Source organism: Planococcus citri, chromosome 4 (genome assembly GCF_950023065.1).
Source record: "Planococcus citri chromosome 4, ihPlaCitr1.1, whole genome shotgun sequence".
NCBI lineage: Eukaryota > Metazoa > Arthropoda > Insecta > Hemiptera > Pseudococcidae > Planococcus > Planococcus citri.
The window spans coordinates 11,535,879-11,558,647 of NC_088680.1; the positions used below are offsets into that span (position 1 = coordinate 11,535,879).

Consider the following 22,769-nt stretch of genomic DNA (forward strand, 5'->3'; position numbering starts at 1 on the left):
CAGTTTATCAATAAAGATAAGATTTTTAGAATTTTGACTAATAAGTGAAATAAATATTATGTATCAGTCGATAAGTTATCAAATTAAAAAGTAACCGTGTTATCAAAACAAGAATAAACCGAGCAAAAATACGAGGAAAAAAATCCCAAAATTAAAATGGACTATTGGAATGTCCCCCAAACCTCCCCTCCCCTCCCCTTCCCTTCCCTCCCAACAAAACAAGTTAGATAAGTATAAGTAAGCATGCTTTACTCGTATAGAATTTGAAACCAGACTTTGAGAATTAGGTACCTACCTGTGAAAAATTGTAATTCTGCTCAAAATTTTCTTTATGTAAAAACTCTAGAATCTCAAGTAAAACGATTTTTTTTTGAGAATTCTAAAAAAATCATTTTGTAAAATATTGTGGAGGTGGAGGGGGGTTGAAATATTATGTCACAATATAGAAAAAATTACGATTTGAAAGCATCGAAATATTGCGTTTTGAGAGCACTGATTCTGGTTCTTCAATCCATTTGACCTCAAAATGAAAATTGAGTCCCTCAAAGAGTCCCAGAGAAGAGCTTCAACCCCAAAATTTTGAAATGTGCGAGATAGGTATCAGGTTTTTGAGAACGATGAGAACTCGATTGACTCCTGAATTAAAATCGACCCCCACAAAAGAGGGCGGCTTGAGGAAACAACTTTGGATAATTATTACATGAAAATCAAGTTTTTGAAAACGCTGAGCTCTGATTTTGATTCTGAAATTAGTTTGTCTCTGAAATGAGAAGTGAGCCCCCTCCCCCCTTGCCCAAATCCTGGATATGAGCCTGACAGTGAGCCCAAAATTTTTAAAAATACAATATGGGTATCGAAATTCAAGTTTTTGAAGGTGGCGTTGATTCTGATTTTGGGACATGTTCAATCTAAAAATCAAAATAGAGGTTTCCAGAGAAGGGCTTGAGGGCCCAACATTTGAAAAAGTGCAATATAGGTATCTAAATGTAAGTTTTCGAGAGCGTTGATTTTTATTTTAGGACAGTTTTCACCCCAAACCCAAAATAGAAGCCTTTTAAGAAGAGCTTGGGGGGCCTGAAAATTCTAAAAAAAAAAAAATGCACGTGGATATCGAAATGTAGATTTTCGAGGTCATTGATTTTCATTTTGAGACGATGTTTCATCTCCAAATCAATACTGAGACCATTAAACTGGGGCTTGAGGGCCCGAAATTTTGAAAACTGTAATATGGGTAGGGCTAGGAGGGCCCAAAATTTACAAAAAAAAAAAATTGATACGAGCGTCGAATTAAACAAGTTTTAAGCTGCTGTAGTTCTGATTCTACATAAAATCTAACTGATCCTAAAATCAGGAGCTTAGTCTCAAGGTAGGTTATTTTGAGGGAGCTGACTTCGATTCTGAAACACATTTCACCTCCAAACAAAAATTTTAAGCCTTCCAAAAAAAAAAAAAAATGGGCGAAGGTCCAAATTTTTAAAATAGGCAAATACAGTTTTACGTATCGAAATTTATAAATTTTCAGGACCTTCTGAATTTCGATACCCATATCGCTCTTCTCGATATTATAATATGTACATCATTTTTTCATTTTTGCTCATTCTTTTCAATAAGAGTGAATATAGAATTTATATTGGAAATACCTACTCGAAGAAGATGCCAAGTGTGAAAAAATCCATTTGGTTAGCATTTCAAGTGAAGTGGTCATTTTATCCAAAACTTCAAATTATATTGTACTCACATAATTTTGAAAAAAAAAAACACATTTTCGTATTTCAACCTCATTTTGGACCTTTTTATCACTTCATTTTTCGGTTTTTTCATTTTCCTTGTTTTATTCTCAAAATATTTCGAATTCCTATTCAAATCTGATGTCAGAAAAATGGCTTATAAAAGCCAAAAAAATTTGAGTCCTGCTTTCTCCTCATTTCTCGTCTTTATTTTTACAAACGTAAAAAATAATTATCAAACCAGAACCGAGATTTCAGAGATTCGATCTTTTAGTTTTTTTTTTTTTTTTTTCAAAATGGGAGTATCTGGATCGAGCATCGAGGGGTCAAATAAGAAAAATTTGTATTTTTTTTGAAATTTTTTGAAAATTGGAAACCTGGAAAGTTGTATAGAATCCTTTTGGAAAATTTTCCTATTTTTATTCGTCCATTTTAAAAAATGTTTTGTCGATTTGAATATCTTCGTAGTGTGAGATCTCTCATTCGCCTACCAAACACTCGAAAAAAAAAAACAAAAATGCGCAAAAATCAATGCATGATTATTCAGACCAAAAAAAAAAACTTCGAAAAATTCTGTTTTTAACTATTTTATTTTTGGCAGATTGTCCATTTTCAGAAACGTGAAAATATTGAAAACTCATACTTGAGATCGTGATAATTTTACATAGAATACTCATCAAGAGTCGTATAAGAAATTTTTAAATCAAATGTATAGATACCCATTTAGTACCACTGCTTACCTATCTATTCGTATCAACAGATATCTAATGAGTAATGAAGGTCAGGAAAAAACCGATAAACTTTTCCAAATTGAAATTCCTTTCGTTAGTGAAATTCATTTTTTATCAACTGATCTGCGATAAAAATAATGAAATTAGACGTTCTTTCCTTATTTCATTTTGAAAGATATATTTTCTAATTATTTACGAATCGAATTTTCTAGTGCTTTTAAATTAATTTTTAATCTGATCAAGATATTCTCGTAAGAGTTTTATCTTAATGGGTTTTTTAATTAATGGTACTAAATACTCGATTAAGTAGGTACTCCGTTTGAAAGATTTCTGATTCATTTATCTGTAACTCTTCACATATGATTTTCTTTTGATCGTGTTTCCAGTTGGTGTTTCTTTCTACTTCAGGTAGATATTAATTTTTCATGATTAAGTACGTAATTTATTAATTTTCTTTTGTATACCTAAAACTTGCTGATGTTTCGATAAGTAGTTTACTAAATTTTTAAAGGGGCAAGAATTGAAATATTTGGATCGATCGTTTTCGATTCAAAAAATAAACTTGCTCGTTTTTTTTGCTCTTTGATGTCTCTCTGGGGGAAAAACTCAATCGAAGAAGAAGTTTTAGTTTTGAACGAAATAAACGAAAAAAACATCTTTTCCCCCGAATTTTTCAATATTCAAAATTTAAAAAAAAAATAATAATTTTTCGAAAAAACTATATCTAATCCTTGGTCAAAAATGTAGAATTGATCCGGCAGTGAATCAAATTGTAGTTTCCCTTCAAAATTAGATCAATTTTTGTACATCTAATTTTGTCGTCTCAAATTTAAATTTCCAAAAAATTTTCAAATTGAATTTTTTTTTGTATAATTTTTTGAATTTTTTTTCTTTCCATTCTTAGACTTTAATGAAATTTGTTGAAGTATTTTCATCAGTTTGCTAATCTCAATAATTGTTTCCCCCACGTTTAGATTCTAAAACACGAACTGCAGGTTTTAGTAAGCTCTCACGACGAATGATGAATAATCTACAAAATCAGCCAAAAGAAGCCCGGGGGCCAATTTGAATACATTCCTTAATGAAACCTGATATGAAGTACCTATATAGTTGGATTAGTTGCCCCCAGATGTTTATAGTCCCGAACTGGAATACTGATGAAAAAAATTCCTATGAACCTGAAAGAAGTCCTCGTTCGAGGTGATAATCGTTTATGAAGTATCCAGTGAAAAATTACAGATCATAGAAGAACATACTAAAATACGGTCCGAGCGTATTTTTTCCTAAAAAAGCTTTCTGATACGTAATTAAACGCTCCAAGGATCTTTAATCATGGACCACGTCGAAATTTGAAAAGAAACCCGAGCCTTTTGAATATCTAAAGAAAGAACATGAGCCAATGAAAGTGAGAATTTTCGTTAAAATTACCTATAGAAAAGAACAACTCCGTGCAAGTTATTGTTGAACCAGAGCAAGACGACGACGACGAGAGAACGAAAACAGCCGAACACGAATTGCAGTCGAAAAAGCAGAAGATGAACTAGAAAACGTGAAATCACATATGGCAAAAAAGTTGACCATTTTCCGCTGGCTTCTACGAGTATCTGTCTGCACGTGTTTACCTGGAATGGCAGAAACTAGAAGAAACGTCCATTCTTAACGTGCATAATGATGATTATTTCAACTATAGTAATGTACCGTCCCTACATAAATTACGATAAGGATAATATGTAGAGGATTACAGGTATTTCTTAAATTTTGAAGCGAGAATAATCAAAGTAATCTATAGTGCCTGCCTTTGAGCGGATATGCCTCAAGTTTTGTTCTCTACTCTTTACTCCAACGTCTGCAACTGATACATTCCATCTACATATATATTTTCATTAAAAATCTTCAGGTTGCATATGCATCTTTGAATCTTTCGTGCATTCCCAGGCATTTAAAGATGTACATCACGTCGATGACTGTATAAGGATAATATACGGCAGCATCATCTACAGAATACATTCAGATTTATCAAATTTAATACATAAATGGCTTCAACTCGTTGATAACTGTTGTACCCTGAAACCTTTGATCTCTTGGAACATAAGAAAGAAGCTCAGCTCAAGAAGTGATCAGTTCTACAGATTTTTTTTTCAATTATAATACGGGATGCTTTACATTTTAAAAAAAACCACGTTAGGTTTAATTATTATTCGTTTGATCGAATATGTGATTTACATTCACGATTAATATTTTTACGATTTCCTCCGATCATTGATGATTAATTGTTCCTTCAAGTTGGAAGAATTTCGGAATTAAAAAGCCATTGTACACACAGACGACCTATAGCAAATGATGACAGAAATCTCGTTATTGATGGAATTGAATTTGTAGAGCTGATTTTGTCCATTGTTTTTTGTTTCTTTGCCACAAATGAACAAAAATATGGAATCAAAATTTGTAACAGAATTACTCCTAAAGAAGCAGCATTCAGAAATTTGACACCGGACATGATTCGTTTTTACTTCCGCCGATGGCTTTGTGCGTCTGATAGTGAGAGGGTCAGACTGGATCCTAGATTACCATCTATAGTTCGTTGAAGTTAGTGGGTAAAATCTGCGAATTGAAATGTTTGAAAAAAAATATATTATATTCACAAGAACCAAAGATACCTACTATGTATTGTGTTTCTGATACATTCGCTCCGCATCAGTTTTTCATTGACTGGTAACAACAACTACAGTGAGTCCCAAGGAATCGTAGAGATCGTGAATGTCAGCACCTCAAATCAGAACTTCGGCTATAAATCAAAACAATCATCTTTTGGAATGAAGAAAAGACGTTCGGTATGTTTTTAAGGAGACAGAATCACTAGAAATTAAGAAACCTTGAGGCACTAATGTAGTATTTTGTATCGTAAATTTTTATTTTCATTGCTTGTATGGCTGTTTAATTGGCGTCGATCCATCTAAAGACTACAAAAATACATTACATACCTACGGTGACATATTGATCATTTGAATGCCCTCCGAAAATTCGAGGATTTTTACTATAAATTAAAAATTACGATAATTTATAGTAAAAAACCTCGGATTTTCGAAGTCCATTCAAATCTTCACTATTTTATAGTAAATACAAATTACAATAAAAATTTCTCTCAGTGTACTTAATATCTACTTATGTAATAGCCCGTGTTATTTTTTATTTCAAAATATATTTCTTCGTTATCTTTATTAACCTGAAAAATTGTATCTTTTCACTCAGGTACCTGTTAACCTGGATTTGTCACCATGCTGTGTACAGCTACAAGGATAGAGACAGGGCGATTTTAAGCTGTTATATTAATGGAGGTTAGATTTTTGAAGGAAGGAGAGTAAGACATGAAAGTTTTGAGATATTTCTGACCCGGTTTCAGGAAGGTTTAGTGAATTTCTGAGATTGGTATGATCTTGGCAGGTGAGCAAGATGTGGGAGATAGTGAGTTGAACTTGACATGTAGAGCATATTGGAGAAGTTTTTTTTTTTTTTTTTTTTTTGAAGAGATGAGAGCCGACGAGGAGTATAGGTTGTGTCAGCTTTCATAGAGGAGAAGGTACAAATCGCTCCTCGGGAGTAATAAGGTGACATCTCAAAAAAAATTGATTTTGATGTTTTTGAATTTTTGGGGCTTGTATGACCCCCATCAACCAAAAATAACACTTTGAGTTGGGTACATTATCTAGATCATGTAAAAAACCCAAATGGCCTAACTCAAAATCCCAACAACATTGCAAGTTGTTTGGAGTTATAAGGTGACATCTCAAAAAACTCCACCTTTTTTGAGCAAATCTCATACATACAAAGTGTTAAGAAACAGTTTTGATTGTTTTGAATGTTTGTCAGTTAGAAATAGTCACAATGAGTGCATTTTTTATTGGTTTGTACCAAATGGAAAAAATTTTTATATTGATCACTTTTCATATGATGAAATTTTAGTTTTTTGAGAAAAACTCAAAAACTAAGCACTCTAGAAAAAAACTAACGACATTATGTCGATTGGAAATTTAATTCTCTACAACTTTGTTGACATGAAATTGTTTTTGGACGCTTCCTTTCGCCTCCACATCAACTTGAAAGGTTCTAACTCAAAATGTTTTCCAAACATTGAAATATTTCCTCTTTAAGATTTTCCCGATTCGCGCAGTGGCAATTTGATTGGCACTTTTTTTTGCCATTCTTGGCAAAAGAGTGGTAAAGCTCAAATTGAAATGAAAACCAGACGAAAATGCCAGTGCTGATGGCAATTTTGAAAACTTGCTACAATACAGATTACACTCTGTTTATGCTAGTTTTGACAAAATTTTGCCAACGTTTACAACATTTTGCCAATAGTGACAAAACTTTGTCCGTTAAATTTCAAAAAATAATCTATTCGCAGAAGTGGGGAAGATAAGATGAGATTAGGCAGAGTCGAGCGCATGTTCCACTCTGCCTCGTTGGTTACTTCATACTTTGGTTCAGTTTTCAGTTGATGGTGAAGTAGTGAACACGTTGTACAGAAATTTGGTTATAATTGATGCGTGAAAATGTCGTCTGGAAGTCGAAGATGAATCGGTAAGTACCATATATCTGTATACATCTATCATGGGATAGGTACCATGACTTTTGTTTTATCTTGTTGTGGGTATCTGTAACTTCATGCACGTATGTATTTTGCGAATTGATTGCAAGTGATTCAGACGTTATGTTACAGTGATCGTTGAGGAAATCACATCATCTGGTATCATAACTTGGGTGTATTTATGCTCACCATGTACCAGCCAAGTCTTTAGATTATGCAGTTTCCATAATGATAGTCTAATGAAAACAATACTGTAACAACGTCTGAATCACTTGAAAACCAAATTACATAATATGCGTGTACCTACTTACAACAAGATAAAACAAAGCACATGGTACTAATGCTACAATGAATGTATACAGGTACATATAATTAGGTACAGATTGATTTTCGACTTCAGACATTAATTGCATCATTCCCTGCAACTTTGACCGTTAAAATAAACGATTTTCAAATTTCAAATGTGTTCTTTACAGGTACCTAAATCAATTGCCATAGGATTGCCACTGAGTGGCAAAATCATTGGCAAAATAATTGCCAATGAGATTGCCAGCAGTGGTAAAACAGAGGCAAAATAATTGCCAATTAAATTGTCACTAGTGGCAAAACGGTGGCAAAACATTTACCAATGAGATTGCCACCAGTGGCAATCTTATTGGCAAAATTTAATCTTTTGCCACATTGGCAAAGTTAAAATGCTGTCTTCTCATTGGTTGGAGCTTTGCCATTATATTGCCTTTTTTTTGCCATTAGTACACCTAGTGGCATTGGCAAAATATTTTGCCATTTGCGCGAATCGGGTTATTTCTCAAAGTGTTCTTATGCTAAATGAAGGTAGGATACCAGATCTTTAAAATGAGGTGCTATTCATTCCTCACAATTAATTATAAGTTGATAAAAATAATGAATCAAGTTTTAAAAAAAAAGAAAATCACTCTCCTGTAAAATTTCACTTTTTTGAGATGTCACCTTATTACCCCCGAGGTGCGAAATATGGACCCCCTCTAGCTTTTTGCAGGCTTGTTAACTGAAAAAAAAATTTCCGGTCAAGGTTACAGTTAAAAATTTAACAAGAAATTCAAAATTTCGGTTAAAGGTTATGGTTAAGGTTATTCATTTTTTCAAGTTACAGTTAAGGTTCAGGTTACGGTTATTGATGATCATTTTTTTCGGTTAATGGTTAAGGTTAAGGTTACAGTTTTTGATGACAATTTTTCCAGCTGAGCATAAAATTTCGGTTAATGGTTATTACAGTTAAATATTTGAAAATTTCCAAAAATTCTCTCTGAGTTTGAAATTTTGAAGTTTAAAAATTGAAAAACTGGTAACATTTGAATTCAAAATTTAATCATTTTTGCGAGAAACAATTCTTTATCATCTCTTATCATTAAAATATCATTTAAGATTGAGCTTTAATAGTTTAATGACTAATGAGTATGATGCAACTATAGTTTCAAATTTTTTGAACTTTCTATTCACGTTTTTTCATTTTATCTTTTGATAATTTTTTTGATTAAAATTTCAAATCACTTCAAATCACATTGAAAAAAACCACACATAAAAAAAATAAAAAAACAGCACTTTTCAATTTTTTAAAATTTTGTAACCAGGTTTTTCCTAAAAATTTTTCGGTCAAGGTTACGGTTATGGTTCATTTTGATCTCAGAAAACGGTTATGGCTACAGTTATGGTTAGTGATATTTCAAAAAAAAAAGGTTTTTTGGTTACGGATAATTTTTTCCGGGTAATTTACCGGTTAATTTGCGGTTACGGTTGATGGTTAAAAACCGGTTAACAAGCCTAGCTTTTTGGCTTTAAAGGGTAGAAAAAATTATCAATTTTTTTTTTTTCGAATATAGGTACAGTAAAAGCCGCTTATTATTATAACGGTTAATGTTATAAATCGCTTAATGTTATTAAAATGGTTCGGTCCCGATCTTTTATAACTCATTACATTAAAATTCCATCGGTTATTGTAATAAGAGCATCGGATAATGTTATAATTTTAAACTGATTTTAATGCATTTTTTCGCATTTTTATATAATTTTACAATGTTCTCAACACTTTTTCACTCAGTTTTTATCTAATTTTTCTGAAATTTTGGACTTTTTTTTATTAATATCATTTTTAATACATTTTTCATAACTTTTCAAAGTTTCAACCTATTTTTAGTACTTTTACTCACAATTATTGCAAAATTCTAGTTCAATGACTGTTCTATATTTAGTAAAAAATTGATCATGTACCTACAATTCAAAAGGCCAAAGACTCTAGTATATTGTGTAAAAAAAAATATTTTTTTGTTGAAAACTCACGGAGAAATTTGATAGCAAGTTTTCTAACTTACCCCGAATTCTGACTTCCCCCGTTGATTTAAAATTGTTGAAAACTATGAGTCGATTAAGTTTGATATTTTTTTGTTAATTCTCAAAATCGTCAAAAAAATGATTAAAAATATCGGCCGATTTCTACTCGATCAAAACTCAACCTCAAACTGAAAGTCGAGATGGTTTGTCGGGGAGGACTTCAGTAGCCAGTTGAAGAGCTGTGTTCTGAGTGTTAACTCTGTAGCTGATGAATAAGTAGGCAACCCATAATCACATCTTGAGTGAATCAGAGCTCTATAAATTCTAAGGAGAGATTGTGTGTCTGCTCCATATGTTGTACTGGATAATTTTCTCAAGAGGTTTATTTTATTGTTAGATGCTTTTTTTTAGAAAGTTTACAAATAATTTTTCTAGTTTAGTTTATCGTCAAAGCATAGACCAAGGTATACGATTTGGCTTTTACAAGGTATTTAGTGGCGTATCCTTCTGTACAAATGCTCTGATGATTTCAGTCTCTAACACGGCAAAAGTGAACTACATACTGTGATTTAAAAAGAAAACAAAATGCATAATATGTTACATACAATATAAATAAACTTAGGTTACTCGTTTCCCTTCCCAACGCGTTTCTATCTACCAGTAGCATTATCCTCAGCCTCAGCCCCATTGCTTAGATCATACTCAGCCTCTTTGCTGAGATCATACTCAGCCCCTTTACTGAGATCATCCTCAGTCCTATTGCTGGGATCATCCTCACGAATGATCTCAAGCCCTTGCTCATCTCCATTATGACCATTTTGCACATTCTGCTCAGGTTGAGCATCAACAGCCCTCACAGCAGCTTCAAATTTATTAACATTTCCCATGAAATCAGCTATACCAACTTCGTGAGAAACTATAGAGCTCGTATTAGCATTAGATGGGCCTCCTGTTAATTTTCGAAGATAGTTCAGCTGTTCTTCCGACACCTTGAAATCCAATAATAAGTCTTCGTAGACTCCTAAAAATTCTAATGATGGTAAACCAAATTCAGAAATTATTGTTGAGGTCACAGGGCATTTATAGGTACAACCGCCATTTTTGTAAGTCTCCAACATGACGAGAGTGTTGTCATCTTTACATAAAATGTTTTTTGTTTGAGTACAACTCTGTTGTGTGAGTTGGGTTATCAACATGATGGAGTGACTTCCGTTGTTGACGATTTTCCAGAGTAATTCTATTGGTAAATTCTTGCTACAGCCGAGTGCCTTGCAGAGTCCGCTTGGACGGATGTTTACTGTTTTTTGGTATCTGCCCGAGTATAATCTTAGGGGTTGGTTTGTCTGAAAACAAGAATTATGTGTTGGTAGTTTCATATTTGGTAGATACAGATTATATTGCATGAATTTTACGAGTAATACGTGTCAGAATGTCCATTTGGCCCCACTTACTTTTCTGCTAAAAAGTCGTATGAATTGGTCAACTCGGAGCAATCCCATGAATATTTCATTGTCTTTAACCGGAATGAAATTGAAGGGGAAGTGTGTTGTAAGTTGCAAAATCTTGGTTGGCATATCGAACATACTGACGAATTGGTAAACGTAGAGTTTCTGTTTGGGAAAGCTCAACGTATTAGAGTCAAGTCATCCGAACTACGTACATACTTATCACAGAAATTTACATACAATGCAAAAGTTGAATATGTACTTAGGTATTATTTTTACTTGGCCATGCAGCAATTCAAACTATACTTACGTCATACATGTAATTTGGATTGCTGATCCTGAAAACCGCAGGGGCAAAATCTAAGAGGATCTTGGTCAAATTCAGTGGAGACTGGCTCTGGAGAAGCATCTAAAAGGGAGATATGGGTCCTCAAGGAGAAGGACTTTTCGAAAAAAATCCTGGACGCTTCATTGCGATTTGGAAGTCACTCAGAACATTTTTTAGCTCTGGAGGTGCCTCCAGAAGGGAGGTGTGGGTTCTCAAAGAGGGAGAATTTTCGCAAAAAAAAAATATCATTTTGAAAAATTCCTCAAATTTTCATTTTGCACCCATGATAACTGGAAAGTTGATTTTTTCAAATCAAAAGCTTTTTCGACAGGTACTTGCTTTTTAAAATACAGCGAAGGTGCAATTTCGATTTTTAGTACCCCTAATTTGGGTAAAATCGTTATAAAATCAACTGAAATTTTTTTTTTTGATTTTTTTCTAAATCGTATTTTCCCCTTAAACTCAAAATTGGAGCAGATTTAATCCAAAATGGAGGAGAGAGAGTTTTACCCCAAAAGTCAAATTTTCGAAATTTGTAGACCCTCGGTCTGCAAAGAGGCTCAGGTTGCGCAGCCCCGCCCCCTTCCCTCTGTTTTCATTGTTTGTGTAAATTGAAAATTGGAGGCGTTGGAGCATTTAAAACAATCTACAGATTTAAAAATTTTGCATTTTTCAGTTTTTTAAAAATGCTGGGTATCTTTTTCAATTCTGAGTTCTGGCAAAATATGTGAAATCTGACCGTTCTTTCAGCTTTTAGAGTGACTCACAAAAAATATCTCTCTTCATGGTTCGCGTTTTGTCTGCCTTTAAAATTGAAAAAGTTGTGTAGTAATTGACACTTCCAAAGTGCACCAGCGCATTCTAGTTTGAGTTTGAGGAAATTATAACTGTAACTTGACTTGTAGAAGTTTGAATTTTCAAAAAAAAAAAAGGTCGTGTTCGTTGTGTCTGCTTTCAAACATTAAATGTGCTAGAGCACTTCGAAAATTTCAATCTATTGAACCTCCTTCAGTTTTAAAAATACCTAGGTCAAAATTGAACTGAATCTTCTTTATGCTTCTTTCAATCTACAGGGTGGCCCATCTAAGAGTGTGCTCATTTTTTTTATTTTTTTATTTTTTTTATCATTTTAATTTTGAGATCAATTTGGAGGCGAAATGGAGCGTTCTACGAGAAAAATATATCGACCAAAATTGTAGAGAATTGAATTTCCAACAACCTATAAGAGATTCATTTTTCTGCAAAATGCATATTTTTTCCGTTTTTTCTCAAAATAAGAAAGTTTTACGAATATCATCGTAAGATTTTTGTTTTTTGAGAAAAACGGAAAAAATATGCATTTTGGAGAAAAATGAATCTCTTATAGGTTGTTGGAAATTCAATTCTCTACAATTTTGGTCGATATATTTTTCTCGTAGAACGCTCCATTTCGCCTCCAAATTGATCTCAAAATTAAAATAATAAAAAAAAAATAAAAAAAATGAGCACACTCAAGATTTTTGTTTTTTGAGAAAAACGGAAAAAATATGCATTTTGGAGAAAAATGAATTTCTTATAGGTTGTTGGAAATTCAATTCTCTACAATTTTGGTCGATATATTTTTCTCGTAGAACGCTCCATTTTGCCTCCAAATTGATCTCAAAATTAAAATAATAAAAAAAAAATAATAAAAAAAATAAAAAAAAATGAGCACACTCTTAGATGGGCCACCCTGTATAATTAAATTTTTCTGTAAAATTCGAGGAATCAACCAAGTAGCCTGCAAGTTTGCCCCTTCAGTTTTCATGATAGACAACCAAAATCACATTAACGTATTGGTCTTGCTGTTCCACGTTGCAAATTTCTCGACTCCTGACCAATAATCGAACATCAGGTACTTACGTTTTCCTTGTAAAACGTGCCTAGACAACCAACACATCCATCTAAATTGGATTTGAATGCTTTCGAAGGCTCAGGTTCATACCACTGCTTGTACTGCAACATCATTAAATCTGGCGACACTATTTGGTGAATTGTGTACAATGTGCCCACATCTTCATTCACCGAACGACATACTTTGTAAACGCTCATGAATTGAACACCCTGCGTCAATTTCTCATGCTCAAAATATGGGACAAAAAATTACTATACAATGTTTTTTAGTGCTGATGCTGAATTCACTTACCCTTCCGACGTTGTCCTTGGATACCTGTGAAATTGCACAAGTTACATAGGTACCTACCTACCTTAATATTAAAATACTGTATTTATATCGAAACTTTTTTTCGAACGAATATTATTTTACCGGATATCCGACTTCGTAAAGTGCATCCCCAGTTGATTTTCCACAGCTCTCAGAATAAATTTCTCTTATCGAAGGTTTGGCAGGCTCGCGACACACGACCGACAACTCTTCATACTCTGGAAATTCCTGCATGAAAAACAGTTTCTTTTCTTCTGGAAGTTTAGACGAGGATTGTTCTTCTTTCCACTTATTTTCTATGGCTTTCACCCGATCGCTGCTGGCAGCACAGGCGATTTTGAATTCATCCTTGAGTCCATGTTCGTCTTCTACGTCACTGTAGGAATAACCAACCTCATTATCGTTGTGAGGAGATCTGAAAGGAGTCGCAGGTTTCCACAATAATGAGTCTGGTTTTCTTATTAAAGCTAGAGGAGAAATGGGGAGGTTTGCGTTGATGAAAACATCTGCGAACAAAAATTACAACTTTGTATTGTTAAGAAATTCATGGCTAGGTAGTTGAAGAACACGACTGATTTTTAATTAGGCACCTACCTTTTGAAACGGTTTCTTCGATAAGCACGAGAATCGATAAAATAATGAGAAAATTCATGATACGAGTAGAATGTAAATTTCTCGTTGACGATTCCTATCCTTGATAATGATAATGATCGGGTTTGTAGTAAAATCGCAGCGACTTTGACAATCGTACGAAGTTCGATACGATTACATATCAAAAATAAACTTACCAAGTGTTTTCAACAGGTATTAGAAAATAATCACTTGGTAGGTTTTAATGTGTGCATAGGTGCTTGGGCAGATTGCATTTCGTGTAAGTTATGACGTATACTCGTAGATGAATAACATGTTGTTCAGTTGTTCGCAGAACGTGGAATCAGTTCGCAATTTATTGCAGTTTGAAATTTTCAAAATTTAGAATTGGGGATTCATTCTCTACCCATTCTGTGGATTTAAAGGTTGGATGGTGATGGAAACGAAGACTCTAAGGAAAAGGGAAAGGGCTTACAAAATTTGATTCTTCAACTCCTTCGTCAAAATTTATAGTTAGAAAAATAACATTATTCACTGTCGATCCTCTCGATCTATACGAACTCTATATCCACTTGATACCACTGAACCGTAAATCGTGTTTTTAGAATGGTACTCAATCAATGACGTAGAGGACGCTAGTGATATGCTTTTTTTGGTCAAAGTTCCCAAAACGTGGTAATTTTTTTCCAAAATTTCTGAAATTTTTTTGCTTTTTTCCCAAAATTTCTGAATTTTTTTTTGCTTTTTTCCCAAAATTTCAAAAATGTGTTTTCACTGTAAAAATAGCTTCTTTCTTCTGCTAAAATTTTAAAAAGAGCTGGATTCTCTTTTTTTTCAGCCAAACTTCAAAATCTCCCAACAATTCTCTTTTTTCAGAGTTTTATTTTATTTGAATTTGAAAAAAAAATTGTCCAGTTCCTTCTCTCTAAAAATTTCGATCAAAAAAATTCAAAATTTCGAATCCTCCCCTCTCCCCTCTCAACCAAAAATTGAAACATTTTTGAAGGTATTGTCTGCCAAATGTCCGACTTTTGACCTACTTTTGCAAGCCCTCCTGTTTGGTGGATTACAATTTGAATTAAATATAGTCCAGGAAAAATAGCATTCCATTGGGAAAAATGGGGGAGAAAGCTGAATTTTGGTATACTGGTCCATTTTTTTGTGCTGAACACGAATCCGATGAGTCCCCGGTCGTCCCTGGTGTGCGTTCTCCCCTATTGTGGATCTAAGCCCCCCAAAACCAGTTTTTTGCAGTTTCCTCCCCCGCATTGCATTTTAGCGAGAAATAGGTGGTCGGATAAGAATCTACGTCAAATTTCCGATCTAGTGATATATCAACTTTCTTTCTACCCCCAAGGGGGGTGGAACCACAACCATTCAAAAAAGGGGGTTCCCCAAAAAATACATAAGGGCTGTAGGCGCCTAAGAGGGGTGAAATGGTCCCCAAAAGCGTTTAACATGAAAGGTGGGTACCATAGAGAAACCTCTGCGCAAAAAATTTCAGATCCACACCCCCTACCCTTTTTGCGGAGCCCCCCTTTTTGAAATTTCAGTAGCACTTTTCTCAGCCCCATTTCAACCGATTTTGAAAATTTTTCTGGAAGTTATGTATATCCTTGATAAGTATTCACACAAAAATTTTCAACCCCCTCCCCTCAAATTTACCCCTCAAAATGGCGTTTTTTTCATTTTTTTATGCCTATTAACAATCAAGATTGCGAGGTACAATTTTGTAAACACGTTTTTTGGATGTATTTTTGGCCCCCAAACATCATATACTATATTAGAAATTTTTGCTGTGGTGCGCCGTGGTGAAAACTTGGAATAATGTATCGTAGGGGGGTGGGGGGTGAAATGGGAATTTTGAAAAAAATAACTGTCAATGAGTAGGGTATCGTTTTCATATGATTCGATACCGCTGAGCACGAATATGACCTCAGATTTTCTGCTACACTCGCCTACCCCTCTCCAGAGCCCCTCAGCCCCCCTCAATTTTCACGATTTTCGAAATATAGTTATTTTGATGATGTTGGTGTCGTTTTCATATGATTCGATACCGCTGAGCACGAATATGACCTCAGATTTTCTGCTACACTCGCCTACCCCTCTCCAGAGCCCCTCAGCCCCCCTCAATTTTCACGATTTTCGAAATATAGTTATTTTAGGGGGTGTGGATCTGAAATTTTTTGCGCAGAGGTTTCTCTATGGTACCCACCTTTCATGTTAAACGCTTTTGGGGACCATTTCACCCCTCTTAGGCGCCTACAGCCCTTATGTATTTTTTGGGGAACCCCCTTTTTTGAATGGTTGTGGTTCCACCCCCCTTGGGGGTAGAAAGAAAGTTGATATATCACTAGATCGGAAATTTGACGTAGATTCTTATCCGACCACCTATTTCTCGCTAAAATGCAATGCGGGGGAGGAAACTGCAAAAAACTGGTTTTGGGGGGCTTAGATCCACAATAGGGGAGAACGCACACCAGGGACGACCGGGGACTCATCGGATTCGTGTTCAGCACAAAAAAATGGACCAGTATACCAAAATTCAGCTTTCTCCCCCATTTTTCCCAATGACCCTTTTTTTTCATCTAATTTTCCTGGACTAATAGTATTTTTGTCCTTTCAACGACAATTTTTCTAAAACTAAGAAACCCAGAAATCTTACCAAGTCGTCAGAACCGCTCGATAAACCACCATAAATCGATTTTAGGTGTTGAAGATCACTCGAATTTGATTTCAAAAATTCACCAAAAATCAAAAAATGAAATTCAGATTATTATTTTCTTGCAGGTTGAGCTGATGAATGTGTTGACAACCGATAATCACATTTTGAGCGACTTAGAGCTCTATAAATTCTAAGGACAGATTGTGTAATGTGTACTGCTCCATATTTTGTACTGGATAGTTTTCTCAAGAGGTTTATTCTATTGTTACATGCTTGTTTTAGAAAGGTTACAAATAATTTTTCCAGTTTATTTTTTTATCAAAGATTAGACAAAGGTATACGATTTGGTTTTTACAAGATAGTGGAGTATCTTTCAGTTAAATAATGCTCTGGCGATTGCAGCCTCTAACACGGCAAAAATAAACTACATGTGATTTAAAAAGAAAAAAAATGCAATGTTACAATGTAAATAAACTTAGGCTACTCATTTCCCTTCCCAACAAGTTTCTATCTACTAGTAGCATTATCCTCAGCCTCAGTCCCATTGCTGATATCATCCTCATGAATGATGTCAAGCCCTTGATCATCTCCATTATGATAATTTTGCACATTCTGCTCAAATTGAGCATCAACAGCCCTCACAGCAGCTTCAAATTTTTGAGCATCTCCCATGAAATCAGCTATACCAACTTCGTGAGAAACTATAGAACTCGTATTCGCATCAGATGGGCCTCCTGTTAATTTTCGAAGATACTTCAGCTGTTCTTCCGTCACCTTGAAATCCAAAGATAAGTCTCCATTGAGCTCAAAAAATTCTGATGTAGGTAAACCCAAGTCATAAATCAATCTTGAGGCCACAGGACATTTGTAGGTACAACCGCCATTTTTGTAAGTCTCCAACATGACGATAGTGTTTTTATCATAACATAAAATGAATTTTGTTTGGGTACAACTCTGTTGTGTGAGTTGGGTTATCAACATGATGGCGAGTTTTTCGTTGTAGACTATGATTTTCCAGAATAATTCGATTGGTATATTCTTGCTGCAGCTGAGTGACTTGCAGAGTCCGCTTGGGCGGATTTTTACTGTTGTTTGGTATCTGCCTGAGTATAATTTTAGGGGTTGGTTTGTCTAAGAACGAGAAAATTATGAGTTGATATTTTCATAATAGGTAAGTAGATAAGTGCAGATTATTGCGTGAATTTTAATACGCGTCCAATGTACATTTGTCGTAACTTACTTTTCTGCTAAAAAGTCGAATGAATTGGTCAACTCGGAGCAATCCCATGAATATTTCTCTGTCTTTAACCGGAATGAAATTGAAAGGGAAGTGTGTTGTAAGCTGCAAAATCCTGGTTGGCATATCGAACATACTGACGAATTGGTAAACGAAGAGTTTCTGTTCGGGAAAGCTCAAAGTATTGGAATCAAGTCATCCGAAGTAGGTACATACTTATCTCATAAGTTTTCATACAATGCATATGGGTGTTGTGAGACAGGAGTCGAATATTTTTCCTGACAATGCAGAAATTCAAACTACATACCTACATATACGCACGTGTAATTTGGGTTGCCGATCTTAAAAACTGAAGGGGTAAAGTGCTGGAAATTTATTTGAGTGGATCGCGAAAAAAAATCCAGGAGGATTTCGACCTGATTCAGAGTTAGTGGAAACCTTTATTATGGGTTGAAAGTCGCTCAGAAAATTTTTAGCTCCGGAAGTTGCGCATGGTGGGGAGATATAAGTCCTTAAAGAAAAGGAATTTTCGAAAAAATCGTGTTTTTTTTTCTATGCCACAGTTTCAAATAAAAATATTTTTTTGGCGTTAACATGGTTGCTTAATAGTATGTAAATTCGTGTTTTGAAAATTTTTTCTTCTCTAATATTCCGCATTAATTATGCTAAATTGTTGAAAGATATCATTCATGTATTGTAAAATTAAAGAAATATTTTGGAACACATAGGTGCAAATTTTTTGGTCATTGTTCGCCAATTACAAATAATCGAAAATGAATTGCCAACAACTTATCAATTTTACTATTTTTTTCAAGAATTGAAGTGATGATCCAAAACATTGGAATTGAATCTTCGGGAGCAGGACAGGGAGGAGGGAGAGAACTCCATGAACCCCCCTTCTCCAAAGAAACAAAATGGTTCGCATTTTCACTAAACACTAAAGATTCCATATAAAAGTAAAAATACGTTGTTGGTGTATTTCTCTGGGATTTCTTCAACATTTTTTAGAAGAGAGTCCAAAAATTTCAAAAGTTCCAATAACTACATTTTTGAAATTTTTGGACCCTCTTTCTATAAGTACTTTTGAAGAAAACCCAGAAATGGAATCTTCAGTGTTAAGTGAAAATGTGAACCATTTTGTTCCTTTTGAGAGGGTGGGAGAGAGGTAGGGGGTACTCCCTGAAACCGAAAAAATGTAAACTCGCAAAGTTCCTAATTTTTATTTCGTTCCTTTGAATTGATTTTGCTCCATAAGGAAGGCAGATATGCTCATTGCTCAAATAACCAAATTTTTGGAATTTTTGGACCGTCTTCTCAAAAAATGTTGAAGAAAATTCAGAAATATGCTGCAACGTATTTTTACATTTATGGGATCTTTAGTGTTTTTTCATATTGCTTCTAAAAGATTGTTGGGAAGCTGATCTTTTTTTTTTTAATTGAAAGCTCTCGACGAAGATTTGCTTCTAAAAATATAGCGAAAGTGCAATTTTCATATCAAGAAGCCCAAATCTTGGGGAAGACAATCCTAAAATTAACATTACGTATTTGTATATTTTTTCGGAAAAATTGTTTTTTTTTTTCAAATCATATTTTAACCTTAAATCCAAAATTTTGAACTGATTTAGTCCCAAAAAAGGCGAGATACGCCTCAAAAACCAATTTTTCCACAAATGTTTTGGACCCTTCATCATCACAATAGTTCCTACATATTTGAAAAATATGAAGTTCAAACACACCACATTCTAGTATATTGGAGCCTTAGTTTTTAGTTGCTCCATTTCACCCCTATTACAGCAAGGAAGCTGTTTTTTTTTGTTTTTTTCTTCCTAATCGAAAGCTGTTGACAAGGATTTGCTCCTAAAATATAACGAAGATCGAATTTCGATTTTATGAGCCCGTCTAACTTTAGGGATGAGAGTCCTAAAATAGCATGACCTTTTTTAAACGAAATAATTTATGTTTTTTTTTCCTAAATTGTATTTTAACCTCAAATCATAAATTTGAGCCATTTGGTCCTATTAAAGGGGAGATATGGCTCAAGATCAAAATTTTTGAAATTTTCACACCGTTTCCCAAAAATGTTGGAAAAAATTGAATCCAACCACAATGTATGTAGTATGTACCTAGTTTAGCACCTACATAATAATATATCGAATCTTCAGTAGGTACCTGGTGAAAATGTGAATATTTTTTCCCGATGTAGGGAGGGGGGATTCCATAAAAACAAAAAAGTACCAAAAAGTGTGATCTTGAAAAAATCGTCGAATTTTCGATTTGCACCTATCGATAACAAACTGGAAAGCTATTTTTTTTAAAAATAAAAATCTTTCGACGGGTACTTGCCTCCTAAAATGCAACAAAGGTGCAATTTTGATTTCAAGGACCCCAAATTCGGGCAAAACTTTTCTAAAATCAACACGAAATTTTTTTGGAAAAATGTTTTTTTTTTTCTAAATCTTATTTCTACCTGAAACCCAAAATTGGAACCGATTTTACGCAATAGAGGAAAGGGAGAGTTATTCCCTAAAAATCAAATTAAGCCTCCTTGAAAAATCAACACAAAGTGGCCTGCAATTTTACCCCTTCAGTTTTCATGATCGACAACCAAACTCACACTTACGTATTGGTCTTGCTGTTCCACATTGCAAAATTCTCCACTCCTGACCAATAATATTGAACATCAGGTACTTACGTTTTCTCGGTAATACGTGCCTAGACAACCGACACATCCATCTAAATTGGATTTGAATGCTTTCGAAGGCTCTGGTTCATACCACTGCCTGTACTGCAACATCATTAAATCTGGCGATACGATTTCATGAATTGTGTACAATGTGCCCACCTCTTTATCCGTCGAACGACATACTTTGTAAACGGTCATGAATTGAAAATCCTGCAATCAATTTCACATGCTCAAGATATGGTAGAAAAAATTACAAAAATCGTTTTTTTTTTAGTGCTGATATTGAATAACTTACCGTTCCGTCATTGTTCGTGGATACCTGTGAAATTACACGAGTTATTAACATTAAAACATCGTTATGATATAAAAAACTTGATCGATACATTTACATTGGAACAGCATCGAAACTTTTTTTCGAACAAATTCTATTTTACCGGATATCCGACTTCGTAAACTTCAGCCTCATTTGATTTTCCACAGTCAGCAGAGTAATTTTGTTTTATCGAAGGTTTGGCAGGCTCGCGACACACGACCGACAACTCTTCATTCTCTGGAAATTCCTGCATGAAAAACAGTTTCTTTTTGTCTTGCTCTCTATACGAGTATCGTTCTCTCCACGCTTTTTCCATAGCTTTCAACCGATCGCTGCTGGCAGCGCAGGCGATTTTGAACTCATCCTTGAGTCCATTGTCGCCTTCGATGTCATTGTAGGAATAACGAGCCTCATTATCGGTGTGAGGAGATCTAAAAGGAGTCGCAAGTTCCCATGAGAATGAGTGTGGTTTTCTTATTAAAGCTAGAGGAGCAATGGGAAGGTCTGCGTTGATGAAAACATCTGCGAACAAAAATTACAACTTTGTATTGCGATGAATTTCATATCGCTATAGGTAGTTGAAAATATGCCTACCTTTTGAAACAGTTTCTTCGATAAGCACGAGAATCGATACAGTGGCGAATAAATTTCGGAGAAAATTCATGATACAATGTAAATTTTACGTTGACGATTCCTATCCTTGATAATGATCGGTTTTGTTGTGAAATCGCAGCGACTTTGACAGTCCTACGAAGTATACGAATCAAAAATATACTCGCAAGTGTTTTCAATAGGTATTAGAAATCACTTGGTAGGTTTTGATGTTTACATAGGTGCTTAGGCAGCTTGCATTTCGCGTAAATTATGACGTATGTATAGATGAATACATGGGTACTAAGCTGTTACCTATCTTATTGTTCATAGAACGTGGAATCATGTCGTAAATTATCAAGGTTGAATTTTTTAAAAATTTCATACTGATTCTTAGAATGGGGGATTCATTCTCAAGTACCCATTCTGTAAACTTAAAGATTGGATGGTGATGGAATAGAGCCTGTAATAAGGGGGAGACAATCAACAGTTTTTTTGGTATGTGAAAAATATAATTTAGAAAAGGATGAATTCGGATTGTTTGTATACAGTATGACACAAAAGTAGTGTTCGGTGGCATTTATTTCTAAGTGGAAAGAGCTAGAGAGATGAATAAAGCGGCGTTGAGTAGGGAAAAATAAGGGCTTTCGAAAGCAACCTTGAAAATTTTAGTCCCATGCACAGGGTGTCCACAAATTGAAAAACCGGTTTGGTCAAAAAATTCAAACTGGTTTTTATTGGCGCAATGTATTCTACACACTAAGACGACAAAAACGTGATATGAATTTTTTGAAACCGGTTCGTTGATTTGCAACTGGTTAACAAAAAATATCCAAAAATTGTAGATAGAGAAAAAAGTTTGAAACAAAAGTTGTAGAGCGTGAAAAATTACACAATTCTGTCAAATCACATTTTGAAACCGGTTCATTGGTTCGCATTTAGAACCAGTTTTTGATAATCACCTAAAAATTGAAGATAGAGAAAGATGCTTGGAACAAAAGTTGTAGAGCGCGAAAAATTGAACCATTTTCTCTGATCGGATTTTGAAACCGGTTAATTAATTTGCAACCAGTTATCGAAATTACCTAAAAATTGGAGATGGAGAAAAAACCTTGAAACAAAAGTTGTAGAGCGTGAAAAATTGAACATTTCTGTCTAATCACATTTTGAAACCGGTTCATTGGTTCGCATTTAGCAACTGGTTTTTGACAGTCACCTAAAAATTGAAGATAGAGAAAAATGCTCGAGACAAAAGTTGTAGAGCGTGAAAAATTGAACCATTTTCGTTGATCGGATTTTGAAACCAGTTCATTAAATCGCAGCAAGCCATCAAAAGTTACCCGATTGTAAGTTAATTAGTCATTTTCAAAATTCGGTCAGCACA

The 22,769-nt window shown here is 34.4% G+C and overlaps 2 protein-coding genes and 1 long non-coding RNA gene across 4 annotated transcripts; 1 reads left to right on the forward strand and 2 right to left on the reverse strand.

Moving 5' to 3' along the window:
* The first annotated feature begins 2,705 nt into the window (after window positions 1–2,705).
* Window positions 2,706–5,689, forward strand: LOC135843439 (uncharacterized). Of its 2 annotated transcripts, none has more exons than XR_010558319.1 (2): window positions 2,706–2,891; window positions 3,433–5,689. It is a non-coding gene; the product is annotated as an uncharacterized LOC135843439 (long non-coding RNA). The 2 variants fall into 2 exon arrangements; XR_010558318.1 differs by having other exon boundaries at window positions 2,706–2,866.
* A 4,311-nt stretch (window positions 5,690–10,000) lies between these two features.
* LOC135843634 (uncharacterized) lies at window positions 10,001–14,047 on the reverse strand. The gene is made up of 6 exons (XM_065361582.1): window positions 13,900–14,047; window positions 13,408–13,811; window positions 13,288–13,311; window positions 13,005–13,205; window positions 10,802–10,960; window positions 10,001–10,693 (listed from the first exon to the last, which is right to left on the reverse strand). The coding sequence occupies exons 1-6, from the start codon at window positions 13,955–13,957 to the stop codon at window positions 10,001–10,003; spliced, it is 1,539 nt and encodes a 512-aa protein (XP_065217654.1). The 5' UTR covers window positions 13,958–14,047.
* Window positions 14,048–16,853: 2,806 nt separating this feature from the next.
* LOC135844808 (uncharacterized) lies at window positions 16,854–20,826 on the reverse strand. The gene is made up of 3 exons (XM_065363163.1): window positions 20,491–20,826; window positions 17,802–17,960; window positions 16,854–17,692 (listed from the first exon to the last, which is right to left on the reverse strand). The coding sequence occupies exons 1-3, from the start codon at window positions 20,677–20,679 to the stop codon at window positions 17,069–17,071; spliced, it is 972 nt and encodes a 323-aa protein (XP_065219235.1). The 5' UTR covers window positions 20,680–20,826; the 3' UTR covers window positions 16,854–17,068.
* Window positions 20,827–22,769: the final 1,943 nt, after the last annotated feature.

What these genes read in the sequence shown, in the direction of transcription:
- LOC135843634 (XM_065361582.1), bottom strand. Translation starts at nt 13,957, where the DNA reads ATGAATTTTCTCATTATTTTATCGATTCTCGTGCTTATCGAAGAAACC. An exon ending in CGAAGAAACCGTTTCAAAAG is followed by an intron (nt 13,812 to 13,899) that starts GTAGGTGCCTAA and finishes TTTTGTTCGCAG; the next exon opens with ATGTTTTCATCAACGCAAAC. An exon ending in TACGACTTTTTAGCAGAAAA is followed by an intron (nt 10,694 to 10,801) that starts GTAAGTGGGGCC and finishes TCTTGTTTTCAG; the next exon opens with ACAAACCAACCCCTAAGATT.
- LOC135844808 (XM_065363163.1), bottom strand. Translation starts at nt 20,679, where the DNA reads ATGACCGTTTACAAAGTATGTCGTTCGACGGATAAAGAGGTGGGCACA. An exon ending in GCACGTATTACCGAGAAAAC is followed by an intron (nt 17,961 to 20,490) that starts GTAAGTACCTGA and finishes TTTCCCGAACAG; the next exon opens with AAACTCTTCGTTTACCAATT. An exon ending in TTCGACTTTTTAGCAGAAAA is followed by an intron (nt 17,693 to 17,801) that starts GTAAGTTACGAC and finishes TCTCGTTCTTAG; the next exon opens with ACAAACCAACCCCTAAAATT.